At 43.0% G+C, this 27,991-nt stretch overlaps 1 protein-coding gene across 1 annotated transcript; it reads left to right on the forward strand.

Annotated features, from left to right (window-relative positions):
• The first annotated feature begins 394 nt into the window (after nucleotides 1-394).
• LOC311271475 (uncharacterized protein) lies at nucleotides 395-27,964 on the forward strand. Its single transcript, XM_084377168.1, has 23 exons — nucleotides 395-526; nucleotides 716-787; nucleotides 1,080-2,476; nucleotides 2,936-6,401; nucleotides 6,670-6,840; nucleotides 8,552-8,590; nucleotides 9,298-9,416; nucleotides 9,963-10,149; nucleotides 10,740-10,879; nucleotides 12,359-12,485; nucleotides 14,143-14,178; nucleotides 14,935-15,095; nucleotides 15,292-15,415; nucleotides 16,556-16,701; nucleotides 17,981-18,107; nucleotides 19,570-19,599; nucleotides 19,688-19,800; nucleotides 20,277-20,409; nucleotides 22,646-22,785; nucleotides 24,581-24,704; nucleotides 25,273-25,431; nucleotides 25,960-26,122; nucleotides 27,350-27,964. The coding sequence occupies exons 2-23, from the start codon at nucleotides 740-742 to the stop codon at nucleotides 27,436-27,438; spliced, it is 7,239 nt and encodes a 2,412-aa protein (XP_084233294.1). The 5' UTR covers nucleotides 395-526; nucleotides 716-739; the 3' UTR covers nucleotides 27,439-27,964.
• The last annotated feature ends 27 nt before the right edge of the window (nucleotides 27,965-27,991 follow it).

A 27,991-nucleotide genomic window follows, 5' to 3' on the forward strand; every position in this document is an offset into this window, starting at 1 on the left:
GGAAAAAATCATGTTGCAATTATTTTGATAATATTGTGATTGCGTTTTGAGTCATGAATTTAGTGGAAATGGTATTTTTTGCATTTAATTTTCTATAGAAGAAAAATATATAAAAATGAAGACACACGAATATAACTTGAAGACATCTCTGTAGCACCACAGAGTTTTGTGTTATGGATATTAAACACGATCATAAGTCATTATCAATACGATTGGTTTGAGTAGTCTGGTATTTTAACGGCTTTCTAGCGGCACTCGTGTCAGAAGTTTACGAGCAGCACTTGAAGGCATCACTTTAGCACCGGGCTGCGTGCGCTCCGCTGGAGGGGCAGAACTTCAGCGCCCATATCTGCCACTGCCAGTCTGCCGCAGCCGCGTAGTTGCGGATGCTTTACTGGATGCGAGGAGGACTAAACACAACATGCTCATCAGTCAGAGTTGTATCTCGCTGCAGATCCTCTGCTGTACAAACTGAAGTCACGTTCTGGAGTGGGACAAAAAAGTTTTCTTCTATGTCTAATTAAGGGTGAGTTGATCTTGAAATTACTGCCAAAAAGAAATTGCTCAAAGTTAAGAGAGAGTTAAGGATGGATCTGTCACTTTGCTAAAGCAAAATATCTTCTTTTTTTTTTTAAATTATGACAATTTTCTGCTTTTTCTCTTTCTACTGTTTGTCCTGGTGGAATGATTTTGTTTGTGTTTTATTGCTCTTTAGGAGTTTTTGTTCTAAACCAAAATCATGTTCACAACCTACATAAAGAATCTGAATGATATGGTATTTTCTACGGTAAGCTTACAGGTTATAAGCACACATGCATGTCTTTGCTCTGCTCAGAGATGCATGGCCATACTAAAAAAAATGTATGAACAAACAACCACTACTTATATTGACTTTAGATCCCAAGCTTGCACTCCCTTCCTTTGTTCATGGCCAGTATTGTATTTGCACTACCACGTGTAACTACTGACAGTTCATCTAAGGTTTGCGCATATTCATTTGAAATATGCATGTTTATTAACGGCACTGCATGTCTAAAGAGATATTTATGTGATTGATTTCTCTGCTTTCTTTGCTTCAGTCTGAGAGCCCCGAGGAGCAGCCAAGTACTGGGGTCTTGGGACGCATCGGGAGCTGGTTCTCTCCGTGGAGGGGAAAGGGTCCAAACAGTCCTGTTGAAAATGCTTCTCCAACTGACGACCGGACTCTTAAATCACAGAAAGAAGAGGAGAGTGAGGAGTCTGTAAGACCCCGGGCAAGGGAACAACAGTGGGAGGAGAGCTCCAATACCAATCCACTGGGTCTCTATAGAGACTTTTTCCCCAGTGAAGAGGAGGACGCCACGCAGTCTGCCCGCAGAGACGGCTCTGTTGTGAGCAGCACTGAGACTGCAGGAGGAGGTCCAAGAGAGGAGGAGTTTGTGGGGAGCAGGAAGAAGAGAACAGGGCAGGGCCAGGAGAGGGAGGAGACCAGCAGTGGCAACGGTACTTCAGCGAGCGGGAATCCTGAGAAGAATGCCAGTCATCTGACACATCTCTCCTCTGAGCAGGGAGTGGTATGGGACTCTGACCGGGCCCACACTCAGCCTCAGGCCCAGAGACAAGCACAGGCCAGGACAGGCAAGAGGCTTCATGTGTACCTGGAGGAGACCAGTGTGTTTAGTCGTGGCAAAGACGCCAGTGCTGGACAGGAAGTGGTTCGAACCAAAGTCACGAAAAGCCTGCAAGTCATCCCCAAGGCAAAGTCATCACCAAGTTTTGACTTAACAAAGAGCTCAAGTTCAACAAGTGCAGAGAACAAAAGGGCAGATGTGAGGCCCGCTGTAGGTACAGAGAGTCATTACAGTGCCTTAGTGGGAGTGTCACTGAAATCCCGCAAAGACACACAGCCTGAAGCTGACCAAGAACAAACAGAGGCCGACAGCATGGGGCGTAAAAACGCAGCAAGAAGGAAATTCAAGAAGAACCCTCAGGGAGATGGAGCTAACAGCCCCCAGGAAAAACTGTCCCCCGGTTCTGAACCTCCTCCCGAGGGATTCCCTATATCAGATAACTCAGTGACCAGTCCTCAGGTCAAAAGTCCAAAAACTCACAAGGGAGAGTCATCTGTAAACTCCTCCTCCAAGCACAACCCCACCTCTCAGGCCTCACCTGAAGTCAAGGAGGCTAAGACTTCCTGTCCTGACACAGTCAAGCAGTTGGACAAGTTCCAGGAGTCAAACTCAGTCAGTGCAGTGGCTGTGGCATGTGTGGTTGATGGGTCCGCAGACATGGAGGACGAAGACAGTCTGTACAAAGTGGAGAGGAAGACAGAGACGCCAGAGTCCAAACGCAGGAGTGTTAAAGTTTCTCGGAGTGAGGTGAAGCTTTTCACAAAAAATGTGCCTTTGAATCCAAAGCAAAGTCCAACGGGAGGCGACCAGGATTTGAAAGCTAAAGATGAAGCAAAGGATAGGCCCAGAACAGAGACTGATGCAAGGTAAGTCTTCAGCTACATGTGACTGAATGGGAGGTCAGTTTGTGATTTGTGAATGAATGAATGACTCAACACATTTCCATAGACTGCAGTGTATAAATCAGACTTCAAATACTGTTTTCCACTTAATATATTACAATTTCTTAAGAACAAATGTTTAATTGTACAAGTAGTGTAGCTCCTACATTAGTAGGACATTTTAACTTTCCTGTCAAGCTTTTGTCTAACATGACATTGCTGTCAAAGCAGGGAATGTGTTGGGTGGATTATCCACAGTGAAACAATGGTGTGAGTCATAACACAAAGAGCAACCCCGCGCCTCAAGATTGTTACTGCAGCACAGATAAGACTCGAATATAGGTCAAATCACCCAGACACTATACTTAAGAGTCAAAATCAACTCTACAAGTTTCCGATTTTGCAGATGTTTGATATTAAACCTTTACCTCTTATCATACACAGACAACATGGCTTGAAGAAAATAGATGAGGAACCTAAACCAGTCGTTGGCCGGATTGCCGATAAAATCAGTGTCTTTGAGCGCCCTGCGGGGGCGGTCAGCAAGCAGACCTTCAAAACTCCACGGAGTGCTGATGTCTCGCCGGTCCGCAAAGCCACGGACAGGATTAAAGCAGATTTTTTGTCAGACCAGCGATCAAGATCAGCTGAGCGTGATGACAAGGCCAGGTCAAGCTCTGCGTCACCAAACAGGGAGAGGCCGATGACGATCAAGGAGCGAGCGAGGAACTTCACTGAGGCATCTAAATCAGACAGCAAGCCAGGTTTGCCTCCAAAGCCAGCAATGACAGGAACGTCTCAAACATCCACCTCGTCACCAGCTGTTGCTGCATCGAAGTCGCCAGAACTGGACAATCAGGGTAAACTGGATACTAAAGAGCAGACGCAAACAAAAGCTATCTCAGAGATAACATTAAAACCAGAAGGACGAGACGTCACTGCTGCTGCGGGAAAGATTTCCATTCCTAAAGAACCAACAACAGACTCCAATTCAAAGGACACAGCCGCCTCGAAAACAGAAGATCAGGGTACGAAACCTGACAGTGTTGAAGCAAACGATCCGGCTAAAGAGCCGGGTGATTCTGCAGAACTGACCGATAACAGCCAATTGTCCAAAGGCCCCAGCAGAACAGGCTCCCGCTCTAAAAGAAGAAAAAGTCGAGAACCAACCAGTCCCATCAGCCCGAATAGTGAAAGCAAATCAGATTGCTCAACAAGTAAGACAGAGGTCAATGCCACAAAACAAGATCAGGTGGCTGATACAGAGGAGTCTTTTTCTGCCTCCAAAAAACTCACAGAGAACGTCTCATTACCATCTGATAAAGCCAAAGAAGGTACATCAGATGAACAGTCTTTACCTGACAAACAGAAGACAGAGACAAAGTCTTCATCTAAAAAGGAGAATATTAGCAAGCCAGTCAGCAGACAGGAGCCAGAAGCATCCGTCAACAGAGATGAACCTGATACTGCTGCTCGTAGCCGTGGAACAAAGACGCCTATTGACAAGGCTCCTGTTATTTTACCCCAAAAGGAGGAAAAGGCAGGGGGACACAGCCCCTTATTGACAGAGGAGACAGAAAAGGCATCTAAGGACAGCAGAGAAACACCAGCTTCTTCCCGCTCACCTGTGGTAAAACAGCCTATTGAGAAGCAAGGGCCACCTGCTAAACATCCCAGATTAGATAAGGAACTGTCGATGCAATCTGTACTAAAAAGTAAAGGAAAAGTTAAGGAAGCCACTAAGAAAGACGCAGGGAAAACACAGCAACACCAGCATAAGGACACAGAGCTGCTAAATCAGTCTGAGAGTAAAGACGTGGGGAAAACAGACAAAGTGGAGAGCAAAAAAACAAATGGGCCTGAGCTCAAAGACAAAGAGGCAGCACAGCAGCTCCTCGGTTCACATAAAAATACCACAGAGGTCAAGATTTCAGACAGCGGACAAAGTATCTCAGGGACGGACGAGAGTGTTGCTAGGAATGATGAAAGAAAAAAGGATGAAAACAAAGAAAAAGCACAGTCAGTTAAAGACGAGAGAAAACCAGAAACCAGCCAAGCAGAACCGGCCTCCGAGTCCTCATCATCAGACCTCCCTGCTCAAACACAACGCGTCAGACAGACGACGACTACACATCCAGAACAAGCTGCTGTCTGTGCCGACACCCAGACTAATGAGGAGGCTGCTAGTGGGACCGTGAGTGATAAAGGGCTTTCAGAGGGAGAGATGGCAAAAAATGGGCCCGCTGATTTGAAAACAAAGTCTACAGAAAGCCCTAAAACGGACTCAGTGGTGATTGAAGCAGGACCACAGCCTGATTCTGTGTCTGTGGAAAAAACAGAAAACACACCAGATGACTCATGTGCACATGGAGTTAATGATGCTGAGCTCTCCATTGCAAAGCCTATTACCAAAGCAACTACAGCAGTTGGGGAAGCGACTGTAAAAGCCCGTAATGACACAACGGTGGCGACAACTGCACAGGCCGACAATATGGCAGAGAAAGACTCATCCGTTAAAGGTACTCAAATTTCTGCGTCTAAATCTGTGAACAGCGAGGGAGTGAGGCAGGGTGACGAGAAAAAAACTTCAGCTGTCAAATCAGTGCCCTCAGAAGTCACCATTTCAAGAGATATCGTGAAACCTACTCCGCAGGGTGACGCATCCAAAAATACAGAGAGCGCAAGTGATAGTGCTTCACTCAAGGGGGCAGGAAAAATGGCAAAGCTGGCCGCTGATAGCACCGCGTCCAGCTCCACAGTTACTGTGGCAGACAAGACAGCTGAGAAAACACTCCATTCAGCATTGAATGAACTTTCACCTGTTGCTAACGGAGATATCTCCCCTCAATCGCAACTCCACACAGTCAAAAAGGAGCTGGTGAATAAGAAGCCGAGTCAAACTCCAAAGGCACCCGCTTCCCTGGAGGCTAATAAGCTGCTCCCAAATTCAACCCAGCGTCCACCCATGAAGAAACTTCACTTGCCACGGGGACTAAGCAAAGACGACACTTCATCGCCGCGAGACGCCCCCTCTAGCTGGCTGGATGTGGATTTTCCCAAACAGAAACTTAAAGTCTTGAAGCCCAAACTGAGCTCCGCTGTAAGTGAGAGCGATCTGCTGGAAACTTCCGGCGAGCTAGATGATGTCGATTTCATTGAGAAAATCAAGAATCTTTGCGCCCCGTTCTCCCTCCCGCCGCGTAAACACAACCCACTCGGGCCGACTCAGCCGCCGTTTGCGTTGCCCGCCATCAAGGAGGACCGTTTTGAGAAGACGTTTGACCCTGATGAGTTTAAGTTTGGATTGAGGAGAAAGGATAAGTTCAACATAGACACGATCCCGAGCGTCTTAGCCAGGCTCCAGAGCACGGACGTAAAATCTGGCCTCAAGCCTGCCAGGGCTAGTTTGGCTGACAGGAGTGTGCTGCTCAGTAGCCTGGACACTCACTCTCGCCTCAAGGACAAGACCCCCGTCAAAGATGAGGGGGATGTCAAGGAGGAGAAAGATGATCAGATCAGAGTGAAGTCTCGCCTACAGGGGAGCTGTGTCTTCAGCAGCCTCACATCCTCTCTCAGAGGGAAGAGGAATGGAGTTCAGAAGCAGGAAGAAGGCACTGACTCTGGGGAAGTGTCAACCAGCGAGGCCCCCAAGCTGAGTCCACCTCTATCCGAGCCTCCCCCTCCAAGCCCGACTAACACGGCTCCACACAGAGACACACTGGCCAAACAGAGCTCTGCCCCGAGCGACAGGGAGGAAGCCCAGGCTGCCGAGGCTGTGGTCGGTGACTCAGGCCCTCCACTTCCCTCGTTTAACGACATCAAGCTGCCGGACTATTTGGAGAAGTACCTCCCCCGAGAAGCTGCAAAACCAGCGCAGAGCACACAAGGACAGGAACAAGTCAGAAGCGAGGTTAGTTTTCCTTTATGTTCCTTTCGGCAAACTAAAAACGAAATGAATGTCATCACACAGAGAGCTTACAGACAAAATATCTCTAATTTATTGACCAATAGCGTCAGAAACCAAAGTGTTTTAACTGTCTAATGATAAGAAACACTCATGGAACAAAGTGCTGTCTTATAACATGTCTCTAACGATACTTGTCAATGTGGTGCATGTTTTAGAAGTGGAAAGAAACACATTGTTATACTTACCTAATGACTTTCGGTTTATGCATCAGGTTATTGGAAAAATGTCAACTTCAGGAGATGAAACTGAAGCTGTGCAGCCACGTCCGCTGCTTCCTGATGCCCCGCCTCCATCTTTTCCTGGGATTCCTCCACCCACACACCCTGCACTCCATGAGCTGAAGCAGCCTCCAGCACAGCCACAGGGGATACTTAATAAACACGTAAGTGAGGGTATACACACTATTGAAGGATACTTAACACTTTAGCATTACAAATATAAGGCTGAGCTCAGACTGCTTGCTGCTCTGACAGGTGAGATAGAAACTATTAATATCCCTCATTTCCATTTGAGCTGCACCACCAGCAGTAGTTATGGAAAACCTGTTTTGTCCCCCTATTTGCATTCTGGTATCGACGTTTGTAGGGAAGCTTCACAATCCACAACAAAGCATCTTTTGTCTCACTGGTCCCTTTGATTTAATCTGGGCTGGCAAACATGCCTGAGCTGGGATAACAGCTGCAACTAGTGACTATTTTTATAATATTTTATTCTATGTGTCTGAAATTCCCAATAGTTTTCATGCAATTTCTTATGAAGTCTCCTGGATATAACTATATAATGTGGTGCTAATAATAGGAAAAAAGGAATTTCTTAACAAATCAGGCTTTCATTGTGCCAGTGGCTGTCCGGCTGGAGTGTCATAGGGCGTGAGCCGCCCAACTTCCGGTTTAGCGCCCAGCTTACTTGAATGGGGATAAAATGTAATCGGGCGGCTCTTCTAGACTTTTTTCGGAACGAGTCATTTCGCGGGGGTTGTGCAGCTTTTATTATCGCTTTACAGACGCGTCTTTCACAATGTAATTATCTGGGGCTCTTTGTGGGGGCTTGATTTCGACGATTGAGGCCAGCCGTCTTCTTTGCAGAGGAAGTTAAGGTCAAGCCAACTGTGTTAAATAGTCCTCCTCCTCTTCTTCATTGGTTTTACCAGCGGACTAAAAAAAACACACCGCCATCCACTGTATCAGAGTATATAACATTTACAATTTATTTAGATTCCTTGTCCCGAAGTTACTGAGTTTTATATCAAATAAGACTAAGAGAACAAGCAAATATTCACAATTGCAAAGCACTTGGTGCACTTTGGTCATTTCTTCTTAAAAGGAGACATATTATGCTTTTCCTTCTTCCTTTAGTGTTTTATTTATGTTCTTGTGCACGTAGAAGGTCTTTAAAAAGGCCATAGTCGACACCAACAAACACTCCGCTCTCCCACAGAAAATACTGCTCCTGAAGTGTCTGAAACACCTCGCCAGTAGCCCGCCTTTAAATCTGTGACTTTATGATATCACTATGTCACCATCTCAAACATTTGCATAAGTCCTTAAAGAGACAGGAGCTAAAACGAGCGTTTCAGACAGAGGGGGACTACAGTGCTGCAGCGTTGAACAGTATGAGAAACTGATGCCTTTCCTGAGCAGTAATGCATGTACAGTAAACTTATTCTGGTATAATCCGGAATCAAAACTATTAACCTAAAAATAAGCATATGTCTTCATTAAACTATTAATTAAATCATTAATCAATGTTACTGACTTGATGTAAGCTTTCTAGTTGCTGTAGTTTCTTGTGTCTTTTGCTGCTGTTTGAAGCTGCCTACTCGCTAGTTGCTTATTTTGCAAGAATACTGTGTTAAAAAAGCCTTTTTTTCTCCCGGCTGTGCCTTTTTGTGTGTGTGCTCGAATATAAATTCAAACCAGCTTAATCTCCACGGACCCACTGCGTCGCTGGAAGTAAACTAAAAGGTCAGGCCATTCAAAAGGCCCAGGACTGCTGCACCAACAACACATGCAGATTAGCTTCTCCGGCCTTTAATAGACTAGATGTTTGCTCATGTTTGCCACGATAATAATTCTGTGTTTTTTGCATTACAGATCAGAGTTGCCAAGGGATTTCACAAGCGCCCTGGAAAGGTACAGTAGGCACAGCTTTGCCCACATGCTGTCCAATAGAAACAAGATGGGGAGAGGAATCTGGACAGACAACTCTCTGTTCTGTGAAAACATCTGCTTTTCATATGGTGTTCTTGGGGGTAAACAAAGTATTTGAAAAAACAGTCTAGTTCAAATGCTCAGCTGGATGTGATTACAATCAGGGAGTTCAGTGCTGCCAGTGCAGTGCACAACTTGTGGCTCTTCTACTAACAGTAGTTGTTTTAAGACAGAGCGTTATTCCCCTGACTCGCTAACATTGCCTACACATCGTTTTAATTCAGTCTACCTCCAGCTTCAGGATCTGCCCGCATGACTGGCATTGACACAAAAAAAACAAAACACTGCATGAAACTTGTTGAATAAAATTACGACGGTGTTATTGACTAAAGAGCGTCCAGAACAGACAGTTTTTGTAGATCTGCATTCTGCAAGTGTCTTCTTCTGTCGGCCGATAAAACTGAAAATGAAACTTTTGAATTAAAGCAATTATATTAACGGTATGCTCTGCTGGCTCAAGTAATTGCGTCTGCACTGGCTTGTTGGGGTAGATAAATATAAATAAGTGCCATGCTAATAGTTTCCATGCCATTAGGTTCCTCTCAGCACTCGGTGAATCATGACTTAATGTGATGGAGCAGGCATGACTGTCTTCTCTTCATGACGCTGCCCTTCATGTCTCCACACAGATGGTGCTGTTTGAGAAGGCTCAGTTCAGCGGCCAGGAGTACGAGATTCACAGGGATGTAGCAGATGCAACCGCTCTGCAGCTCTCACCTCTCATATCAGTGAAGGTCGTCAGAGGATGGTGAGCAGCAATCAACTGGAACTTTGAGAAAATGTGTACGAAGCGGAGGTCTCATTAGTGTCAAGTGGTTCGGGGATGTTAGCTGTGCCTGTGAGGGCACTTGGACTCCTCACAGGATAAATATATTGAGATAGCAGCCTTGAGAGTTACATACTTGACGTCAATTATGTACCTACTCTCATAGTTTTGTTTTGTTTTCTTCTGCACAAAAACAAAATTTGAGTCCTTGAGGCTTGGCAAGCTTTTTCTTCCCTTAAAAAATGAATTGTATTGAAACCTGCATCATGTCTTTTTGCTAGCAGTCTTCTCCCTTGTCTTGCTCGGAGCATTGCTGTGGTCTTGACATATTGCAGCCACCTTCACGTCAGGGAAATAGCCATTGGAGACCATTAAGAGGAAGTTGTTTTGTGTGCTTGTGTATTGTATTGTTTTAAGATACACTTCTTATACCACAGACATTTATCCTCGGCCTTTCCCTTTTCCCCGAACGTATAATTATCTGTTTCTGCTGTGTGATTACATGTTTTTTGTTTGTTTTCACTACAGTTGGGTTCTCTATGAGAAGCCTGACTTCCAGGGACGCACCATCGCCTTGGAGGAAGGGGGCATTGAATTGACAAATGTGTGGGCAGAGCCTGAGCATGAGCCTGGTCCTGGGCCTGGGCCTGGGCCAGAGACAGAACCGCACAGCAACGCGCCAATGGTGATCGGCTCCATTCGACACGCTGTGTGGGTGAGTGCATTGGAGAAATACTCAGTATTTCAGTTCCTACACCTCACATGGGCCCCTGAAACTTAGCTATGATATTTTGCTTTATTGACATTCAGTGCAGACTCCTTAAGAACAGAATACATGTGAACTATATTGGAGAAACTAAGACTGTGAACAATGATGTTCGTCTGTTAGCTTTAAATTCTCCTGACCATACAGTTATTAAGACAGTATGTGCTCTTCTCCACCAACACAGTTTATACCGCCGACTCATCGAAGCGAAAACAATCACCTGTTTTTCTTACCCTTTAGCATGCTGCAAGCTAGCTACCCAGTGAAAAGTGGGACATCCCTTGTCAAGGATACAGGCAGTCAAACACACAGGAATAGATTGTGGAAGACTGAAATATTGAGTTTACAGTGCAGGAAACATGTTTCTGTTACACTAAAAATCCTAAATATCATCTGAACTGAGTTAAGATAGGGATTCAGACTCACCGAATTTCTCTAATGAGGCCCCAGGTCATACATGGTTACACAGCAAAGGACCATTAAGGGACTAGTCTAGGCCACTGTTGATAATTACCGTGTTTGTTTCTCCCTCTCTGCAGGATTACAGCATCCCCCATATTGATCTGTTTACTGAACCGGAGGGCCACGGCAGAGTAACACCTTACCAGGATGACACGATAGAGACGGGCTCGTTCGGTATCCCACTGAGCACTGCTTCAATCCAAGTGCACTCTGGGGTGTAAGTACGGCTGCTTCGGCACAAACCGATCATTCAGATCTTTGTGATTGACCTCTGGTAAAGCGTGTGTGACAGTAACGAACAGGCTGACAAAATCAAATCATTAGCGAGACACATGGGCTACTTATTGTGATTGATCAGCGGTAGAAAGGTAGTTATCCGGGCATTGGATTTTATTTGAAACACCATACATTTAGGTGCTGGAGAACAAAGACGCGGCGCTCTTGCTTTGTAGCAGCACAGCATAGAGTCCAGGTAATGAGACAATCCCAGGTTTTCTGCATTGATTTTTTTTTTCTTATCTCAAATGACTGGCAGACCCACTGGAAGAGCAGACTTTGCAAAAATCTTACCTGCTGTGCTCATCGAAGAGCCCTTTCTCTTTTTTATAGGCTATCCCTGTGTTTGGCTCTGAGGAATAGCTGGGAGATAATAATCATTAGGACGTTCCTCAGCGTGCGGCTTCGGTTTGACTCTCACTCATTTGCCTGTTCAGGAATGTCTCTCCTGCTGTTGCATGTTCGAGAAGCGAGAGTGTGGGTGTGGGGGCACTTGGAGAGCCGAGTGCAGAGGTGGAGACTAGATGGAGAGTGAGACGCAGACAAAGGTGTGGAGAGAATTTGGCAAAGGGGAGAATGTTTTTCCACGTGAGAGGTGTAGGCATTCAGGACATTTTGTGCCCTGCCCCTGAGGAAAGCTAATGACACTAAACCATTTTCCCACAGCCATTTGTGTAGGTTTACTTTAGCAACCCCGCATTTAGGAGATTTTTTTAAGTATTCCTCAGCATCTAGATAAAAAAACAACCGCTCAGCAGATGTAGTTTTATGCTTTACAAATTTACTGTAGCCCTGACTCATCAGCTGCTCTTGTTATATATCTTCTTTTAGAGCCATAAGGCAGGCACCGGTTCTTGGTATCACTTCCTCAGCACTGACTGAACGAGCTGGCTTTATTTCTCTGCCAGCGGCTCACATGTGGTAATTGGTATAAAACATTGTGTCGAGCTACATAATGGCTCTAAATGCCAGAGGTGGGGGCACAGCTCCAGCAGAGACTTGCTACACTCAAAACCAAATTGCAAAGGAAATGGCTTTGAACTGGAACATGCATTCCCAAGATTTTTTTTTCTTAAACAAATGGCTTTTGTTCTCGGCTGTAGCTGCGTGACTCATGTCTGAGGTAAATATAATTACTAATTAAAACGCAGCCCTGGCCTAACAATGCTTAATGTGCTGAGCAAATGTACTAATCACACCTGTAGCTGCTGATTTCTATTTGGGGGGAAAAGAGTCTGTGAGTTTGTTCTTTTTCATGGCAGTTGTGTGTTACTGCTGTTTTATAAAGCAACAAGCCCTGCAAGGTCATGACTCACAGTTAGTTTAGACCCGCCGTGAGGTGTAATTATCATGAATGTGGTTCAACCTTTTGGCTTAATCCTTAATCAACATGCAATGTCGATGTTTCTCCCTCCATTAGGTGGCTGGTGTTCAGTGACCCGGGTTTCCAGGGCATGATAGCTGTGCTGGAGACAGGAGTGTACCCTGTTCCCGAGGCCTGGGGCTTCCCGTCACCATTTGTCGGATCGCTTAGGCCACTTAAAATGGTGCGTGTTTTTGTTAACATCTGATTTACATCTCATGTATCCTGCAGAGGACATGTCTATGAATGCGATGTAGTTAATTAGCTACTGTCAGCCACCAAAAATCTCTATATGATTAAAGGACAGATTGACAGTAGAATGGGTACTCAACTACTCGGTATTCAAGGTCTCCTGAGGATATATTTTAATGACTTTGATCATCCCTTGACTTTTCATCTGGTGCCAGAAGGTCAAATATTAACTTATCCAGTAAGATATATATTGCATTTACTAAAAGGATTGACGGAAAATGTGGTACAGGCGACAATAATTCTTCAACAAGGTTAATAATTGTGCCTGGGGTGATATATCTTAAGAGCTGTTGGATGGATTTCCTTTATATCTGATACACACATTTATGTCCGGCTCAGGATGAACTGAAATGACCTCTGAGGTCTTGTGACTTTTAATCCAGCACCATCATTAAAAATTCAGGTTTGTCCAAAACTCTGGTTTATACCTACAAAGAAATACCTGCAAAACTAAGCTAATGATATTCCCATCATCCTCAGCTGTACTTTGTGCTAATAAGCAGTTGTCAGCATGCTAAAAACCAAGTGATGGGCCTTTTAGACATAACACGTTTTGCTGTACACTGACCTCTGGGCCCAAAGTTCGACCTGGTTGAATTTGAATGACAAATGAAAAAATATGAACTTCATGGTGCCCAGAGGATGAATCTTAAAATCCAGATTTTTCATATAGTATTGTCATGACGTTTACATTTTTGCCAGACATTCACGTCTCTGGGTGGATTATAATGACCTTGCAGGTCCTGTGACATTTTATCTAGCTCCATTATCAGGTCAATATTTGAGTTAGTTAAATATTTTGGTTTATGAAGACATGACTGCAAAACTACAGGTTCAGGATGTTCCCATCACCCTCAGCTGTTATTTGTGTGTAGTGCTGATTAGCAATTGTTGACATGCTTACATGTTAAACTAAGTTGGGGAACACCTTAAATCTTACCTGCTAAACATCAGCATGTTAGCATGCTAAAGTTATGGGCGATTTGCTCTACATTCACTGCTGGGCCCACAGTTGCACCTGGTTGAACTTATGGCACGAGCGTGCAGAGCAGGGCGCCCTTCAACAAAGGCGTCATGTCATGGCACATTGGAAATAATGTATTTCAGAGCACAGTGGTGTCGTTGTCGCGTTGTGTCTGAAAGCCGTTCAGGCGTTGAATTAAGCCTCATAGAGCATGACTTTGGACTTTTATACTTGTTTCAATCTCCCTTTTCCACATCAGTGAACTATGTGCTACGTCTCATATAATAGCACTACAGTACAATTTGCCTTCCTGGCCTTGTATTTCACATTTTAGTTTTAAAAATAATTCACCATAGTGTTTTCTTTCTGTCAATATCCTCGGTCTGGCACTTTGTCCACAGACAGTTAATGTTATAATCCACAGTAATTAGTTACCTGGAGGTACACAAGACCGGGTGGGCATCTTCTGTCTATTCTTTTAATTCTCTTTGCTTCCTGTCACTGCAGAAATGTCATCATTCACGTGTAAATACAGCTATTTGTGTAATCACTGACTGTCTGGCTTCTTACTGTGTACATTTAATTAGAGAGGAAATGGCTGTTTACGATCATTTCTCTGTTCCAGGGTGGATTTAAAGTGGAGAATCCCTGTGAAGTCAAGGTAAGACTCCATCGGTTTTATTTTATATCACCTGTATGTGTAATTTTAAATCTACAAATGATAAAGTAACCAAATGTTGAGATGTGATCATAAAGGCAACATGTTTTCCAAAGAGGGCCGACAGTACATTGACAGTCTTTGGCCCACTTTTCTGTTTAGTGCTATGTTTATCTTACCTCAAGCCAAAAATAGATGTGATGTCAAGGACTTTCCACTGTAACCACGGTGAGATTTGGCATTGGGCATTTTCAGACCTCAAAAAACCTTTTTGACACACACAATGTCACTGAACATTTGAGTCATCTGGTTTTAAATGAAAATCAGTGATAATGAAGCGCCCACATTCATAAAAATGTGCTCAGAAAAGGTCTCGAGGCATTCAATTCAGGTCGCTGTTTTTAAACTCATCATTCAAAGGTGCAGTAAGTTGGTTGTTGAGTCTCATTCCTAGGTACCCAAACTTAGACTCTTTGGGTTGGTGGCTCGCCAAACCAAACTAAACCGCTTGGTATTTGGTGGGTGGGGAATGAGACTTGACAATCAAATAGCTTTGTGCAGAATAGCTGACGCCCAGACAAATCATGAACACAGCAAGATAATAAGACAATAAGAAATGACGTGCAGACGGCTACAGACACAGACTCTGCCTCCGATTCCAGTTGTTCACGAGTGATGAGTCTTGTGTTGAGCTGTGCACTAAGCAAAGTAAATAATGAGTTGAACGTAACACTTGTCCTTCCTCTGTCGCTATCACAGGCTGTGGCATATGAGAAACCTGGCTTTGAGGGCTCTTGTTTGGAAATCGACAGCGACGTCTTCAGCTTTTGTGAGAGTGAAGGAGGCATTTCTGCAATGGGAGCAGACCTTGACTCAAAGAAACTGATGTCTGTCGGCTCTTTAAAGATCATCGGAGGACTGTGAGTCTTTATTCTTCAATTACCCAGATCATTTTCTGCTCTGGCGCAGGATCAAGTTAGGTGGTATTCCTTTGCTCGTAGCAAAGTTTCCTCAGATCTAATTTTACTGTCAGAGGGGTTTTGAGGTTATGTAACGCAGTCAAAATTTATAAATACACCTCTAACGAGCAACATTGCTGCTCTGCTCTCCTTCCAGCTGGGTGGGATACAGCGAGCCGGGTTTTGAAGGCCAGCAGCACATCCTAGAGGAGGGAGAGTACCTGGACTGCAGGGACTGGGGAGGCTCGGAGCAGCTGCTGTCACTGCGACCAGTACTGGCTGTGAGTACCACACCTTTTGTGTGACCAACGTTAGCTTATAATGACCGGCACGTGACCAAAAAGTGACTGTGGTGCAGTGTTTCATTCAGGGTTGGACCACCGTGGGTTTGTGAAGGTCAGAATTAGTCTCCAAACTGGAAAAGATTCTGTGTTCTTCCCTCAAAAATGTTTATTCTTGTCAGAATGGAAAATCCATGTAAAGACCAAGGGAGAGCGAGAATTTCCACATTAACTTACACTACTAACAGTGTAAAGGGTTACAGCATCAAGCAGCTATCAGTTTAGTACCAGAGAAAACTCTGAGGTTTACTAGAGTTTTTTATTGGAGAATTGATTCGAGACAAAAATGAATGAAATGCACGAAGGCAACAAGGTTCGTTTAATGAAGCTGTGGTCAGGAAATAAACTTCCCCTCTATTAGCAGAGGGCACTGCTGACTTTAGCTTGGCCAAATATTTTGTAAACCAAATCAAGTTCAGCTTGATATTTCTGGGCAAATTGATTTACTAGTCAAGTGTTTGGAGCAGCGGTTTCTTAAACTGTGGGGACGTGTCCAAATGGAAAAATGTGCAGCAGGAATGAAGAACAAGGAATCAAGACAGACATGGAGTCAGAATCTGATTCATGCTGGGAAAGCAAAGAAACAAGTTATTCCGCTTGCAAGGCTGTCAAGAAAGTGAAAGGAAATGTGCAAAAATATCAGAATCTCACAAGTGACGCTCATCAAGCAGAGATATCAGCCAAAGCTTAAGTCAAGAATATACATCAAATATATATACAAAAGCAGTCCCACAACAGGCGAGTAAAAAGCCATTAAAAACGATAGAAAATAACGTGATCAAAATGAAAACAATGTAAAATAACATTCAGTCACAAAAACTTTGCAGTTGTGCCGGATAATTTAAAAGGTTATACATAAAATAAAATAACTGAAGTGAAATTAACATACAGTCATGCAGAACATTCATGATTGAAATAACTGAATGTAAATAAAATACAGTTATTTTAATTACAATGACCTTCATTTGCAAAGCTCAGCCCTGATTAAAACAGTTTACAGTGAAAAAATGTTATGTATGTGATGTAGCTTGCCGTGATGTTCATCAGATTCTTCCCCACGTGTTTTTCCTCCTGCTGCAGGACTTCTTGACGCCGCACCTCAAAATGTTCAGCGACAGAGATTTCGGCGAGCTGGGACTCAACATTGACCTCTCGGTGCCTGTTATTAACATGGAGGCCACGGGCTACGGCATGAAGACGCAGTCGATTGATGTCATAGGTGGCGTGTAAGTGTTGTGCACTTATTCCTGTGACCTTCGCTGCTGTGCGAGCAGCGATGGGAGATAAAAGCTTGAGGCGTTCACGGGATTCATATTTCTCTCGCTGAAGTAAAGAGATCAGATCCGTCTCTGTGTATTGGGATTCTTCAGATGTCTTCCCAAGACTTAACATATATTTAAATCCATGATTCCCTACCAATCCAGCTTTAAGTTGCATTCCTACGCTTCAACCTGGTCATTACTTCAGGCTACAGTGACGTCTAATGTGGTTTACTGCCGTTCTTTGCGGCTCAGGTGTGTAGCGGCAAAGGCTGCCGCGCCCATGCTGACAGGTCGAGACAGATTGCCTAGTTCCCTAATGTTTAGTCTGCCACACCTCACTTCCTGTCAGTGTAAGTTGCTCCTGGAGCATGCTTCCTCACACCCTTTTACACTGGAAATGAACGTGAAATTAATGGAGGGTGTGGAGGAGGAGTCGGTAGACGCCTGAATGCCGTTAACAATTTGTCATTCATATTTAAGTGCTCTCTCTCATCATGCTGTTTGAACAGAAGATCCAGTGGCTGAGTTTGTGTTTCTTTGTGCTTTGATCAGTTTAAAGGAAGCATACGTAAACAAACACAGGAGCAGATAAGAAAAAACAGAATTATCTTTCAAATCAGAATATTGAAATGCGGAACATGTAGATCCCACCCAAGGGAGAGAAAATGACGGATAATGTGTAGAGGGACATTTTGTCCTGCTTTTGGAGGCGAGACTCTCACAGCATTGAGGGATTCTTCTTGCTGCGCCGCTAGCCTGTTATTAGACTGCACGGCCTCGCCCATGTCGTGCTGCCGTCCGTCTGAGCCTCCGATTGGCTGGGCGTGTTTTTTCAGGAACTGCGGGGAGAGATTTGTTTGTTGTCTTGCAAACACAGCCTCCTTTCTGTCTCAGGAGCAGAAACACCCGAGCCACCCATAGCAACACACACTCACAGGGCTGCCCAAGATATACCACATTTGCCAAGCGAGTACATACAGTGCATCACGGCTGAGATAACACCGTGTGGGAGGCAGTTATCAACTTGGACTCTGACCAAAGCATTGTTGACTTAGATGATAAATAACCACTTTGACTGAGCCACGCTGTGAATGTTTTTGATTTTCCTCGTTTGCAAGCGTAGGTGCATCAGAGACAGTGTTCCTCTGTGAATTAAGATCAAATGAAATGAAACGCAATTATGAAATGTCAGTGAAAAATGAAAGCGTGATTGTACTCCTCCGCCTTCTGTTCTCTCTCTCAGCTGGGTTGTGTTTGATGAGCCAGGCTTTTGTGGCGAGCCCTACATCCTGGAGAAAGGCCTGTATGGAGGCCCGGAGGACTGGGGGGCACTACAGCCCAAAGTGGCCTCAACGATGCCTGTTGTTTTGGTAAGAAGTGACTCAGACAAAGTTATGTAATCTTTTTTTTCTTTTTGCTCTGGTGGGGAAAATTCCCGGCTTTTAGACAGACTGTCCATTAACCGCGGTGTTTTATGTTCAATCGCTGCAGCAGCCAGCGTGTCCGCTTCACAGATTCACATTTTTAGCATTCTAGGACGAATAATCGGGGCAATTTTGCAATATTAAAGTGCTGGCTGACCATTCTCACTTCCCCTGGTAGTCCAATTTTGGCTAACCAAGTGCTTTCATTACATGTGACCAGTCACAACACCAGTCATGCTTGTGACCAAAGTCAAACTTTAACATGGAGAGCAGGACTCTCTGGGGGGACAGACAATCCTTTATACGGCGGATTATCTGTGGGAGCGTGAGTCATGGGCAAAATAAGAATAATTTGATTCTACAAGAGGAAAATCGTTGTCATGAGACTAAATGGGAAAAAACATCTGAGATCACAAAGGTGAGTCATCATGTAGTTACTTCGATTTCAAACAAGATGATGGCAAACAGACACAGAAATCAAGTGTACTGTAGTGTTTCAGCCACACCCAGAAGATGTTGACATGTTTTTACATATTTCATATTTAGTACACTATTATCTGCATCTATTCAACCGACTCAATTACCAGTATCCCTATCCAGACTCGGAAATGCGGGCAAAGACAGGAAGTCAAACAAAAGTTGTTATTTTAAGCACGAGACTGATATGAGTCAAAAACTATCGTGACATATTTATATTTATAGTGAAGTGAAAGCACTTCACCATGTTTTGTCCACTGGAAGGGCACCCTAGAGGGCCAATGTCCCATGACTGGAAAATGAGCAGAAAGAGGAAAAAACTTGTAAACTGTAGATGCAGATGATTTACAAATTCAATAATATGATAATGATAATAACAATAATAGTCATGTTAACATTGATATTGCTCAGTAAAGTCATAATGTCACATTATTTGTTCTTCTCTGAAATTGAGTAATAATAAGATCTTGTCATTTTAAGTCATTGTTGCTAAAACACACATTGGCTTTAATGGCGTACATGCATATGGATTTAAATTAAATTAAAATTCCTTACTAACAACAATAATAATAATAATCCTCGTTATCTGATCTTAATATAAACAACTTTAATGTGATAGTCAACTCCTTGCTTTACACTTGACGAATAAATAAACTAAATCTTTACATTTCCACTCGTGACTAGAAGTTTTGAGGCAAATCACAGTAAAATAATGTATTTTCTCAAACAAAGACCAATAATGCAGTTTGTAATTTGGCTTCAATTATAAAGCAAACATATAATTGTTGTTATTGTCTTTCCCACCTGTTCACATTTACCGCTGATGTGTTTACATGCATAGAAGTATGTAAATAGTCATCATTTCTAATTGCTTTCTGTTGCCGCTCAGCGCACGGAGATGAGTCACATTAAACGTGTTGTTTTCTTTCAGGATGATTTCGAGAATGCCGCCAAGTTTAAGGTAAGGAGAGTGAAAAGGATTAAAGAACAGGATGTGTGAGGGGCTCAGGGTGGATGACGCAGGCTTACTGTCTTGTTGTGTGCCTCAGGTGCAGCTTTTCTCTGAACCGGGTTTTCAAGGCACTGTCCTTGCTCTGGAGGACAGCGTGGCCTCCCTGGAGGACGGTTTCTCTGTGGCCTCCTGCAAGGTCTTAGCTGGCAGGTGAGTAATCCTGCACACTATGGACAAAATATCTGTGGGTGTTGTGATTTAAGTTGCAGCATAGCTATTTAAAGCAGCTCCTTGCAAATGCAGATTTTAGGAATAGGGTGTTTTTGGATTTCCCAAAAGTTATGTGTTACAACTGGAGCTGCATATTGCTCTTATTATAAACGTATCTGTGGGACTCTGATAATCTGCTGCAGGCTATCACTGCTCCACTTACCAAGCATGTCCCATGTGGCAGCAGATCTCTTATGATGCAGTATCCATATTAATTGCATTGTTCTGTACACTCTTAAGCGTGAACATTCAGCCTGATGAGCATAATGTAACTCATCCCTTGCATATTAAAATTAGAAACCTACATTATGCAAGTAGCTTTAAATGGTCGTCATCTTGGTTCATCAATCCAGTTTCATTTTGTGCTCCTCTCGTGTGTGTTAATGTGTTTGTATATCTGTGTATGTGTGTTTCAGCTGGCTTGCATTCGAAGGCCAGGACTTCGCTGGCAGGATGTATGTGTTAGAAGTCGGGAGCTACTCAGACCTGAGAGCAATGGGCTTTGTCGACGAGAGCTCCTCCATCCTGTCACTACAGACTGTCGGCTTTGTAAGTCTTTTTTTTGAAGAACAGCTCACCCCTAAATGAAAATTCAGTCATTATCTGCTCACCCTGAAGCCGGTGGAGAGTCAGATGTTTTGTAGTCAACAAAACATTTCTGGAACTTCACAGCCAAACAGAGTTACAGCATTCAACTGAAGTGGATGGGCACCTGTTTTAAAACATAAAAAAAAAAAAGAAAATATGAAATGGCTCCATACAGCTCCTCTGGCGTTTTCCAAACCAAGTCTCTGGAAGCCCAGAGATCCCAAATTGATATTAAGAGACACTCTGAGGCACTCGAGACGGTAATGAGTTAAAAAACCTTCATCAGTGCAACAATAAAATCGTCACCGTTGGGCTCTTACATTTGTAGGTTAGCAGACAGTCACATGATCTGTAAGGAAAGGGAAGAAGTAACATGACTGGACTAAATATAGTATGTTCAACATGCAGGTAGAAAAATTGTCACATGATCAGTATGAATAGGTGGGTAGTTACATATTTAGGCCATTAAAATCACATGAAAAACCATGTTAAGCAGAGAAAATCACATAATAAATATTTACATATATGTACACAACAATCTGAGAACATCTTGATCTACTTCCTGTTCTGCTGTGAAGCTACAAAAATGTTTTGCGGACTACAAATCTTCACCCAACTTTCCATCAGCATGGGGGAGAGTAGATAATGATTCCTTTAAAAGGTTAGGATGACAATATATTTAAAGCTGCTCTGATACATATTATTATATTAATGTGGTACTCATTAACTTAACCTACATTACCCACAATGCAACATGAGCACAGACAGTTAGTCTGAGATTTGCGTGTGTTTTGCTAGTAGCAGCTAAGCCTCGAGCTCGCCTCAAGCAGAGACGAGCAGCAGGCTACAGAGCTCTGGTATGCTCAGCCTCTTTCTCACCTTCACAACACCTTTCATTTTAATACTTGGAGTCTTCAGCTCCAGCTGACGCTGACCCAGGTGACATTGCCTGAGGACATTTGTCAGACTTCACATAGCTCTCTTTGGAGCCACAAAAAGCTTTGTTACAACTACTTTACCTATGCAGCGGTTCTACCCAAGACCTGTCAACACACTCCCCTTTAATGGATCAAATAATTGTGTATAATATGAAAAGGTGTCAGCAGACTCTGCAGTTCACCTCACCCCAACACAGCTTTTCAGTGTCCTTCGGCTTATGTTTTCTGGCCCACAGCGTTACCGGTTTCGGTTCACTTTTATCGCTTTCATCGTTGTTGTTTCCAGCTGCAGCAGGCTGGTGTTTTCAACGAACAAAGCTCTGATGAACCTAAAGTATGCTAGCTCCCCAACATCAAACAGGAGAGAGATAAAGTTGGCGTTTAGCCCGTAAACACTGGAGCATTTAGTAACTAAAGACTTGAATATTTCCCTCAGAAGTTGGCAGACAACAAAACCGAGCTCAAAAGTGGAGTTAAATTTTCAGCGTGGCGAGAAACAAGACAAATGAATGATTATCTTGCTCCATGTCTGAATGAGTAGATGGGGAACTGTTTGCTTTATGTGTAAAGCTGTTGTTAGTCTTTTTTTATTGGAATAAGTGTTAAATAGCTCTAAATTACAACAAATCACTGTTATAGAGTGTTTGGTCAGTAATCCATTGGATTTTGACAACTGCAAAACAGAGAGGAAGAAACAACGACAACATTAGGGTCTTTAAATGTCCCTTAAATTTGTATCAATCCACATATTACATGTTCATTTTAATAAAACCTACCATAGTACCATGTGGTGCGACTTTCCTCACATGGCACCATTCAAACGCGGGGCAGTTTCAGAGTGCTTCACATACTTTTAAACTAATTAAAACAAACATTTAAAGAATGAAATTTAATTAGATAACTTCAAAGGGTTTTCTGGCTGGAGCTGTATACGCCACTTGATTACTGACAAATATGTAATACTAGAAAAAATAGTACCTGCGTCATGTTGAAGGTGCCGAATGTGAAGATCGGCACAGATTATCTTATCTGCCTCTACATAAAATCAGCCGATAAATGAGTCGCTGCTGCTGACCTGCAACGCGACTGTCGATCCAGAAAACAACCCATCTGTTGCACAGAGGGAAATGTCACCGGGTGCACAGGTGTGAGTGGGGTCTGTTTCCAGGGTAACCTCAAAATAATTTTAACCTGTTCCACCAGCTCCCTCCACCCTCTCCGGTCCTTAATGCACTTTCTCTTTCTCCGTCAATCAAAAGGAGTTCTCGCTGCCATCCATTACACTGTTTGAGCGGCGTGATCTGCGGGGGAAGAGGGTGATTCTGACAGACGGATCAGTCAACCTTCAGCTGGCTGGAGGTTGCAGCAGAGTCCAGTCTGTGCTGGTGGAAGGAGGCATGTGAGTACATTACAGCTCGCTCTGTGAGCAGCCGCCCGTCCAAGTTCACCCTTTTGGTGTCGGTGTAACAGGTTCATGCATAACACAACGTGTGTGTGTTTTGACTAGGGAGGGAACGCACTCAGTCGAAGCCATTTTGTCTGCCACGAACATGTGAAACAGAATAATTATGTTTATTTTGTACATACGTGTCGTTGAGTGGCGCCTGTTGGTTCTCAGCAGCTGCACTTCTAAATGCCTTTTGTTTCTTAATCTCTTTTGAATCTCTCTCTAATTCAGAGGTTTTCAACTGCCAAGTCCATGTGTCAAATATTTTGTTTAGCTTTCTGGCATCCAGTGCATAGTTCGTTGCTTGTGGCAAACCACACCCATGTAATGTTCCACTAATGTAACAGTACACCACAGAGTGACGGGATAAAGAAGATAAATCTGAACAAGCGAGGTAATTAAACTTAAAGATTAAGGATCTAGAGACAATAAAAGATGGAAAGTCAAGGGTGTGTGTCAAATGTCAAGCAAGCAAGATCTGTAAAGTCACTCGCTGCCAAGTATTTTGTTAATCAATAAACTGTTTCAGACATTTTCAGACAAACGAAATAAACAAATCCTCTTCGTTTTCACGACTGAATACACTGAATAAACAAACTGACCTTAAAGGCCAAGACAATTTCATACTGTTTTACTGTGTTCATATGTGGCGGACCCTGCCACCTTTCTAGCTTCAAACAGTGTTCTGGGACCTTATTTTCCTCTGAGAACAGCTCGTTTATTCAGTTATGGACAAAAAATATATATATGTGTTTGCATTATTACCTCATTACTTGAGTTTGAATTTCTTCTCCAAAATTACATAGTGCCCCTTTAATGATAGTAAGAAAAAAAAAAAAAAAGTTCATTGGACAAAAGGCGCTATTTGAAGGACATTTTTTGACGTCGTTAATCATGATAATAAATGGAAGATTGATAAATAATGAAAAATAATCACTCGTTGCAGCCCTACAAAGTTGTGACGAAGGTTTCCTGGAGTTCGATAGCACTTCAGACCTGACATCTCATTCAAATTAACTAGATGCAGGCTGCAGGTTCAGCACATCTTGTATGACAGTACTGACAGATTGAGCGATGGTGGAAACCTGATGCTGATGTGCGACATTCAGACTGTGGGTGTGAGCCCATGCGGAGGAAATAAAGGGCTCACAGTGAGCCAGAGCTGTCTCTGGAGTGGCACATTCCTACTGCAGGAGAGACGGGCAATCATCCAAAGAGCCATTGAGACCCGAGTTAAAGGCAACATTTAGTGCCACGGCGAAATTGGGCTGTCTCGAAGCTCGGCACATTTTCGTAGATTATCTTTGGCACAGTTCTGCACGGAGGTGCAACGTTGTTCCAACCAGCACTGCAAGTTAGTCCAGGTTTATAACATCAAAACCTTGAAATTGAGATTAAACAGACTATCCTCTCAGGTTGACTTTTACGTGCCATAGTGCAGCACGATGTTACAGGAGCCAACACCCACAGACGGGAGAAAAGTAATAAAAGAGAAAACTATGTGAGGCATTTTCCTACTTGTCCTAACTTTCAACTACACGCCCGTCAGTCTGTAAGAATGAAGAAATAAATCATGAACACAAAAAAGTGTTCTGTTCAGACCAAGTGCCCTTTAAAGGCAGCTATTGTGAGTTTATTTTAGGACTGTCAGAGATTAACTTAATTAAAAGTCTGAGAAGGAAGTGGTGTTGATTTCATTGTAGCTTGTGTGAAACTTGACTGTGTTTTGTCTCCTCTCTGTCACCAGCTGGGTGTTATATGAGGGAATCAACTGCCGGGGAGCTCAGATTTTGCTGAAACCTGGCGAGGTGCACGACTGGCACAAGCTCAGCCGCTGGCAGAAAATCGGATCCCTCCGCCCTCTTCTACAGGTACATCCTGACGCTCCACAGTGGGCACAAAGCTTTTAGTTTTATGCACTTAATAATGGATGGAAGTGTTTATTTGTAGACTTTTAAAGGTCTTTTCATGGCTCATGCTGATGGACAGTCAGGTGAAGTTTCGTAATCTTGTTACAAACTTGTTTAAAAACCCAAGTCTCCGAAAGCCCCGAATTGAATTGCAAAAACGTTATTCAAACCCTCGAGCCCCATCTACTTCAGTTGTTTAGGAGAACGCTGCAGCTCTGTTTGGCTGTGAAGCTCCAGAAATGTTTTGTGACTTTCTACTCATCACTGTGGGAATGACTAAATATTGACTGAATTTATTTTTAGTTCTGGGTGAACTTTGCAGCAGCTGCAGAGGCATAATCAAGGTGTAATTTTGTGGAGGAGAATTGTGATCTGCTAGCTCTGATGTGAAAATCAGTCAAATCCTCACATTTGTGTTACTGCAGGACAGAAAATGCCACTGACATGTTGTATGTTAACGTAAAACTATAAACCCTTATATTCACCGAGGCACTGATCACGTGTTTGTGTTGTGTTGTTTTCTGAGTAGAAGCAAGTGCACTTCCGTCTGAGGAACAGACAGACAGGGCTCATGATGTCGGTCACCGGAGATCTGGATGATGTCAAACTGATGCGGATCCAAGAGACAGAGGAGACTGACGGATTCGAGCAGATCTGGTTCTACCAGTATGGACATCTCCACTGCAAGGTAACGTCATTATAATACTAAAAAGAGGTGTCGGATGTGTGAGGAGAGTGACAGGAAGGAGCAGTGCTGCAGTCCAGACCATTGTAATCATGTTAGAATAAGTGTAATCAGAATCAAACAAACAAAACAATCAGTTGGTTAATGGAGAAAATAAGCAGCAGATTAATCCATAATGAGAAATTATAATTATTAGTTGCAGTTCTTTAAAATTGTTAAATGAGCTCCGCCTCAACCAACCGCTACAGTAAGATCCTGCTTTAATATGAATGTATGAGAAATACTAATGTAATGATCTAATACATAACAGTCCCACTCACAGGGGACATTTTCAATGCAGGACTTTTACTTGTAACAGAGTAGTTTTGCAGTGTTAGATTAGTTCCTTTACTTAAGTATCTGAAAACTTCCTCCATTACTGTCTATACACATGTGAAGTATCACAATTAAACTATAGACAATTTGTTTAAATATGAAACACTGGTCCACCTTCAAAAGTAAAACTATCCCCTCCTCTCCCTGTGTTTCCAGCTGCTGGAGGAGTGCTGCCTGAGCCCCAGTGGTAGTTTGACAATGGCAGGAAGCCGCGTGGGTCTCAGCCCAGAGCCAAACAACCACGTCCAGCTCTGGAGCATCACCCCTGAGGGCTTCATCCGCTACACCCCCACCTCTGATCTGGTCCTGGAAGTCAAAGGTGAGGATTGACACGTGGCCTGCTTTGTACATTTTTAGTCTTCAAAGAAAACAATTCCCCTTCGGCGTTGCCAGACACACAGTATAAATGATTTGTGTAAGAGAACTTGGACAGATACAACTACTGGCAGCAGCAGCTGGGATGAGTTAGCTAACGTTTTCATGATCACAGTGAAGTATTGTAAGGTTATATAATACTTAAGCGTCAGCCAAACTTCCATACACTTTATGTTTAGGTTTTATTATGAAATTTTAGTTAAACTCTTGAAGTTGAAAAGGACATTAAAGGAAATTTTAAAATTATTTCAAAGATAATATTTATGTCCTCAGTTTGTTTAAAACGCAAGATGCATTCCTCAGCAGCAGGGCACTGCGACTGTTACTTATGTCTGGTGGCTGCGTTTGCATCACTGTCAATCAGTGACACCTTGTGGCCTAAATAATGTAAGTGAGCAAACTATCATTCACTGCACTGCCAAGATGCACCCATTTGCAACCAAGCTTTAACTTCCTGGCTGATGTCTTGGGATGTTCCTTCAATCTACAGTTTCCCAAATGGTTCAATTTCTGTTTCATCAGACCGGATGGCATTTCTCGAAAACATTTTTGTCCCCATGTGCAGCCGCAAACCATAGTCCGGCTTTTTTATTAATGCGTATTTTGGAGCAGCGGGTTCTTTCTTTGCAGTGTCATTGTTATAGGTTATATCAGTATAGGACTCATTTTTCTGTCACAAAAGATGCTTTGTACATGTTTTCCTTCACAATCTTCACAAGGTCCTTTGCTGTAGTGTTGGGACTGAGTTTCCCTTTTTGTGCCAAGCACATTCATCTCTAAGAGACATAACGCATGTCCTTCCTGAGCTTTATGAAAGCTGTGTGTTCCCATGGTTTACTATTGTTGTACAGAGAGATAAGGAGCATTCGGAAATTTGTAAATTGAATTAGACTTGTGAAGGAGCACTTTTTTTGTAGTTCTCATGATGTAAAAAAAAAAGGACAGAGTTTAACGGTAGGTCTTAAAATACACCCACAGGTAAACCTCCAGTTGACTCATATGATGTCAATTAGCCCATCAGAAGCTTCTAAAGTCATATTTTTCTGGAATTTTTTCAGAAATGTAAAATTGTATTGTGAATTATCTTCCAAGCTGCAGTAAATAAACCAACCAAAATAAAACAGTTGGCTGTCAATAATATAATTATCGACAAAACATGTTTCTGTTTCAGGGGGGCATCACTACGACAAAAACCAAGTGATTCTAAACACAATTGATCCAAATAAACTACAACAAAGGTGGAACGTGGAGATTATATGAAAGTATACGAGCTGCTGGACTGGATCCCTGAAAATGATTGGAGGCACAGCTCCACCAGAGGCTGCGTTATGCAGCTGCGAGAGGAGCACTCGAGCTCGAGGTACGACATTGGAGATGATCGACCTTTGCTGCAGGAGAGCTTTACAAATTTCCAATGAGGAGGTCAACATGGAGGAGCTGGAGAGTGGATAAACCCGTAAGAATGTATTAATGCCCAGCCTGAACTTTAAATACTTCACATTTTACACTTCCAGTAATAAATCCTGATGTTTATTTTGTGTCCTTTTGAACAAATGTTTGCCTGATGTTAATTAACTTAAACAGTGTTAACACATCTTTTTTTATGCAATGTCCTGTTATAGATATATAATGGCTTTATTTTCCAGCTGCATGCAACATGAGAAAACAAACAATTGTTTATTGTGAAACGTATTTTCTTTCTTTGTTTAATCAAAATTATACAGCACACAACTCTTCTGTTTTCAGAATAATAAAAGTATTTTTGTCAATAAACGTCTTAAATACATTGTCCAGTAGCTTGAGCCGCACTTGA

This window comes from Pagrus pagrus (assembly GCF_965226575.1).
Source record: "Pagrus pagrus genome assembly, chromosome: 16".
Lineage (NCBI taxonomy): Eukaryota > Metazoa > Chordata > Actinopteri > Spariformes > Sparidae > Pagrus > Pagrus pagrus.